This window comes from Artemia franciscana, chromosome 15 (assembly GCF_032884065.1).
Source record: "Artemia franciscana chromosome 15, ASM3288406v1, whole genome shotgun sequence".
NCBI classification, from domain to species: domain Eukaryota; kingdom Metazoa; phylum Arthropoda; class Branchiopoda; order Anostraca; family Artemiidae; genus Artemia; species Artemia franciscana.
This window is the reverse complement of record NC_088877.1, coordinates 29,762,531-29,768,530: the sequence shown is the minus strand read 5'-3', so window position 1 is coordinate 29,768,530 and position 6,000 is coordinate 29,762,531. Positions and strand designations below refer to the sequence as shown.

At 37.7% G+C, this 6,000-nt stretch overlaps 2 protein-coding genes across 5 annotated transcripts in view; one reads left to right on the top strand and one right to left on the bottom strand.

Moving 5' to 3' along the window:
* LOC136036312 (GTP-binding protein 4-like) overlaps window positions 1-6,000 on the top strand; it is a 55,553-nt gene that overhangs the window by 39,335 nt on the left and 10,218 nt on the right. The window lies entirely within an intron of this gene.
* The window catches only part of LOC136036315 (uncharacterized), a 47,597-nt gene continuing 41,677 nt past the window's right edge, over window positions 81-6,000 (bottom strand). For all 4 annotated transcript variants that reach the window (XR_010619691.1, XR_010619692.1, XR_010619693.1 and 1 more), the window contains one exon: window positions 81-2,692. Coding sequence is in view for 1 of the 4 variants with exons in the window: in XM_065718466.1 (XP_065574538.1) it covers window positions 2,411-2,692 (282 nt within the window). In the remaining 3 variants the exon portion in view is untranslated. The remainder of the gene's footprint in view (window positions 2,693-6,000) is intronic.

Sequence of the window (6,000 nt, the reverse complement as noted above, 5' to 3'; positions counted from 1 at the left end):
TCTCTCTCTCTCTCTCATTTCTCTCTCTTTTTTTTCTTTCTTGCCAGATCTGAGTCTTACTGATTAAAAGTAAATATAAACAGCCAATAATATGTTTTTATTGCTATATTTGCCGCTAAGTTAGTTGTTTGGCAAACATGATGATCGGTTATTTGACATGTATTATTGAACTTTCGCTCAGGACATGTAAACAAGATTGTTTTTCTTCGTTTTTTTTTTTCTTTCATGGAAACAGTAAATGTTTTGGATACAAGTCGTTTCTGATGTAACATAAGCCAAAATTACAGTATAAAAATATAGAATGAACGATGTCTAAGTCCTTATAAAAAAAATTAACGTAAGTGTAAGGTATTGCTTGGGGGAGTAGGTAGACCCTACCCCCTCCCACCCTGATATTAATTTGCACTACAGTTAATGGCTATAAGGCACCTCATAATTTGACCCTCCTCGAATCAGAGAATCAAAAATGTTGTCATAATTTTGCCTAAATATAATGCAAATTTAAAAGAATCGTTACTTTCTGTGGAGAAAAATTGCGTCCGTATTTTCTTTCTACGATTTATTTATTGTTTATTACTATTATTTTTTTTAGTTGTCGTAGGGTTGTTAAAGACTGTCCTTGTCGGTCAACCGTCTGGGGCCAAACAAAATCCAGGTCGTCCCCTAATGGGACGGAAGGATGTAAGGATAGATTTAAAGAGAATTGAAATTTTCAGGGAGGGCGTAAAGAGGAGGTTTTGAATAAATTGGGATGGAGGAAGAGCGCGCGTAGCTTTGCGCGTCAGGCGACTTGGCGCTGCATTGAAATGTTAATAGCAGTACTAGTTGTCATAGGGTAAGGTGTCTAAAAGTTCTTTAGCAAATATTATACATTAGGGGGTGTTTTTTATATGTTTTGATCTCAAATGACAGAATTCGACGTTTCGAGGTTTTGGTTTAGAAGGGGGGTTGAACGTTGAAGCTTTATGCTGGTTTACATGGTGCTCAAAATGTTACCAAAACTTGGCAAGACGAGAATTATTATTTGTCTGCAATAACATAAAAAGGACGGAGCCATAGATGAGAGAATGAAAAATGGACTGTTGGACTAACGAAAAGCGACATAAATATGAAGGTACAGCCTAATACTAGAGAAAATAAATCCATCACTCCATTGTAATTTAAATAAACCATGGGTCCCCTACCATTTCTTTTTTTTGTAAAATTTACTTATTTTTGGAACTACGATTTCTGGATCTACGGTGCCATTTTTAATATTCAATCTTAAAGTTGTGTGTTGGAATAATCTGTAGAATCGACCGATGGAGATAGTTGTGGCTCTCAGGAATTTTACTTACAGCTACAGGAACAAACATGATCCCAGGTGGGAAAATATAGTACTTTTATTAGGGGTTTTAATGCCCAGGCTGGTAGAAATAGGGATGGATGGCATACCAGCCTACGTAAATTCGGTGCTGGAAAAGAACAAAGCAACGGTTATAGACTGCCGCTATTTTCTAGATATGTTTTTTTTTTCAAATTGAGGAGTACATAAAGTACACAAATGAAATTGCTAAAGAAACATGAATCACTCAAACAAACGAAGCAAAGAATTGATGTAAAATAGGCTTAGCAACACAACTAAATAAAATACGTACGAAAACAACAAAACAATGAACTATTATTTGAATTCTTTAAAAAAGGGGGAAAAAGAAAAAGGCTGTACTTAAAAAAAATATTTTCAGACTTGTGATAAAAAGTATCCCTCTTAATCTTAGCTAATTCCAGCGGCCCTACAATTTTTAAATTGCAAAACTAACCTTACCTGACTTTACTACCAACAGAAATTTGAATAGAAAAGGAATCAGAAGCAGCATTTTTTATCCTAAGCCACAGAAAGGGGAACCCCACCACTAATTAGGGCTAAAGGAGTGGAAGCATGTGAAATATTGTCAAATGCACTTTTTATATCAATCACAAGTGCATAAAGAGGGGAGCCAAAAGACCTTGACTCATTGATAATTGCATCAAATATTACATGGGAATGGTCACAGCCCATTCCTTTTTTGAAGCCTACTTGATTAAAGCCAACATCCAAATGTTCGAAAAGACCATATATTCACAATTCAAAAAGCTTGCCAATTATAGAGCCCTTTGTTATCGGCCCGTAAAATCAAAGGATCGGAGATCCGTTTTACCGGATTTCGGGATAGGGGTTACCACCCCAACTTCAAAAGATAAAGTCCATTTCCAGACTTGAGGATAAAATTTCAAAATTTGAAAGAAGATGAAGAAAAGAAGTGGGATTCAATTTGACATGATTTGAGTGGATCCTATCCTCATCTTGAAAAGATTCTGGTTTTAATCTATAGCATGCACCTAATAAAAGAATCAAACAAAATAGAAAAATCTTGCAGATTGAAAGAACTGTTCAAAATTTGATCAACATGCAGAAATTGTTTAGAATCATCACAAGAATTCGAAAGGTCACCAAACGGGTTTCCCACTCAACAAGTGAAGATCTATTCATTTTGAAAGGTCCATTTATTCTATTTGTTAAACGTACAGCTTTCCAAAGTTTCTTTCTATTCACGTCAACCTCAGCGTCCATTAGCGAAATATTGTTATAACGAAGCTCCGACTTGAAAATCACTTTCTTTTGCTTCTTGCAAAGAAGAGCCGGGTGACAGTCCCGCGATTTCCGTAATTTTTCCTAAAACAAAAAGCCAATTTAGATTCATGATTAGCATGTACAAGGAATGGATTTGACGACTGAAAAAGTTTTTTTTATGTTCGGTTTATACCGTTTCGCTCGAAAAGTTTCTCTAGCACCATATTTTAAGCAATGTTTTACAATTTGCTAAAGATGAAAATAAAATACTTTGAAAATGCATTGAGTGGTGTGTTTACCCTGGTTCTAGCTGAGGAATTTTGCTTTAATTTTTCTCTCTTAATCTTATCTTTTTCTACTAAAAAGCAGCTGTTAAAATTAACTGTTTAATTAGCTATTTTTAATAAAGAGAAAAAACACCTTATACGGGATCATTAAAAATTGATGCAAGGTGCCTTTTTTTCGACCGAAAAAAATAATTGTACTGCGCTCGTTTATATTATCAAGATCCCAGTTACAATCCCCCCAAATAAAATGCGTGAACTCGAATCTGATTGGGCAATAAAATTACTAAGTCTAAAATTACGAAGCAAACGAAAACGCTTCAAAAGACAAATCAACGTAATAATCTGTGGGTAAAGAACTTTTGACTAAAATACAATCAAGAAGTTTTTTAAGCAAGAGAAGATTCAGCAGCGCAAGATGAAATAGCACTAAATTCTTTAGGAACAAATGTATCAAAACCACCCGACCACCCGCTGGGTGGCCTCAAGTAGGCCTGTATGGTGCATGTTTACCGTTGGGGTGTTTCTGAGATATAGGCCTTAGCCTATAACTAAGTGTGACGATTCAGGATTTTTTTTTTTCGAGTTATTGGGTTGAGGAATCCGGCGTAATGTTATATCAATCGAAAGAAGTGATCTAGATATACAAGATTATGATTCTTAAATTGAAAAAAAAGAAACACTAGTTTTTTCTCTATTTACTGCAGTTTCAAAACAAGTGCTGTAAAATTCGACAAATATCTCACAGGAAGGCTAAAAACTCGAAATTTCTTCAAGGTAACAAATTTTTTTTTCATATTAGGAAAGAAAGTTCATTCAATTCCGTACAATATAGCTAAAAAAAAAAGTATAAACTTTTTTTTTTTTTTAATCTACGATTTTTGTTTGCAGTGTCACTGAAATGATCAGTAGCTGTATCGTCAAAAGCAGCATAGTTTGTTTTGTTTTTTCTTCAAATGGTAGGAATACTTCAAACTTCCTAACTGTTTAAAATTTTTAACTTTTACTTAAAAATAGAAACATATTTTAAAAAATGCTGACTAAAAAAGTATTTTTTTAGAATGGACGAATATGTTTTCTGGTGTACTAAGGGGTCTACAATTACCTTTTTTAGATCTGATTTACCACTGATACGACTGAGCTATTTGCTACATGAAAGAATTCTGCTTCACAGATGGATTCAGTCGACGCCCTGGAGTTGTCTCACTGGGCCTTCCCGTAAAATTGGGTAATAGTAACTGATTAGGGATCTGTTGTAATTAAAAGTAAAAGGTATCAAATAAAACCTCATTTTCTTCTTCCGAGAATTCAGATGGGGCAAGGTCAGACTCCCTGCATGCCCTCTTTGTTCCGCGACAGGAGCATAAGCTGCAGCACCTTTTCATTTTTGAGCAGCTACAGTCTTTCCTTCATCTTCAATTTTGTGTCTGCAGTAAGCTTTCAGGCCTAAGGCTTATTTACAGCTTGAGACGACCACATCCACTCCCCCTTGAGCCATCATCCATCCATGGAGGAGTGGATCTGGAATGCTCGGCCGAGCCTGTACTGATGACAAGATTATCCATGTAGCGAATATGGCTCTTCGTATGCCTGGCTCAATGGTGTCGTCAGAAGGTGACAGTCTTCTCACATCTTATTTCTGGCATCAAATGTAAGTCCTTACAAGTGAATTGAGTCCGGCCTGTTTACCGCACACTTCAATGAGATTTTTCAGGGATTTTTCAGGTCGTAAACGTCTCTAAACGCGTCGACCGAAAGCTTCCCTTCTGTATCCTTGATCCGCTCTGTCACAGACACCATTTTTGAGGCAAAAGTTGGAGACGCGGTGGTGGTTTTTTTTAGCATCGGAAAAAGAAAATTTTGTCGACGCTGAAGAAATAGTTCGTTGTGTAATCTTCTCCTCTTTCGACAAGTGGACTCCATCCGCAAGCTTGTGTACTGGGATAATGTAAGTCGGGAACTTCAAGAAAAGTTCACTGAGTCCATCAGCTTGGAGCTCTTCAAAAAAATGAACACAGGCTACTACCACGTCTGTTTCGTTGGCATGCACAACGATGCTACAAGCGTAACGGCTAGCGTATTTGGCTTGTGTCACAAGGCGTTGGTCAGCCTCTTCGTGGCGGGAAGACAAGCATTCCTCGTAGTCACAATGTTCTGGTAAAGTTGGACTGCAGCCACGCTTGACCAGAGACGCTTTGAATCCCTCCTTAAATCCACCTGAGAGAAAAAGGTTGAGTGTGTTCGGAAGCTGATCACCCATCTGCTCCCAGGTTTCATATTAAATTTCGAGGAGCCGGCTTTTAGACGCTGAGCTTGTAAGTACAGCATCCCTTTCTTCAATTGTGAGAGGAGCGAAAATCTGGAGGTTTTACCCTTTCCTTCGTCGGAGTCTGTATGCTGATTTCAAATAGATCGACTCTCCGGTGTCCGTGAGCTTACCAAACAGCCCGTCGTACCGATTTGCGACAATGTGGACTTCAGGAGTACCCACTGGAAGATCATTCAGCAACGATAGAAGCACTCTTTTCGCGAAGGATTTGACTGTTTCAAAGCTGCCAGGCCAACATGACCTAATCTCGGACATTAGTTCAAAGATGTGTACTGTAGCTGATGTTTTTTTTTTTTTTTTTTCTTCAAAGTCCCCGGCCAAGTCCTCCTTTTTTTCTTATCCAGTTCAACACCACAGATTAGTTCCCCATCCTCATTTTCCCGCCAGAGGATGGACGGAGGGAAATTTAGAATCTCTTTGTGAGTTTCTTTGCAAATGCTTTCTCCTTTTCTTCGCCGCAGCTCAACTGAGTAGTAACGATTCTCTTCAAGGCTGTTACTTCCGAGCTCAAGAGATTGGTTCTTGGGGAACCCTTCACTTTCTGAGTTTTTCTCTCTGAAGGGAAAGTTTGGAGTGCAACCTTTTTCACATCATCTTTTCTGTTGCACTGAAAGTCCTCAGCCACCTCTTTTCCTTTTGAGGCTACGCAAGTAATATCAGAAACAATCTTCTCATCGTCCACAACTTCTGACGTTACAATATTCACTAGGTCGAAGTCCACTCTGCTGAACGGATTGCCACATTTATTGAAAATGTCTATCTTGCATGAGTTGTAATCGTGTCGTTGTGGACTATAT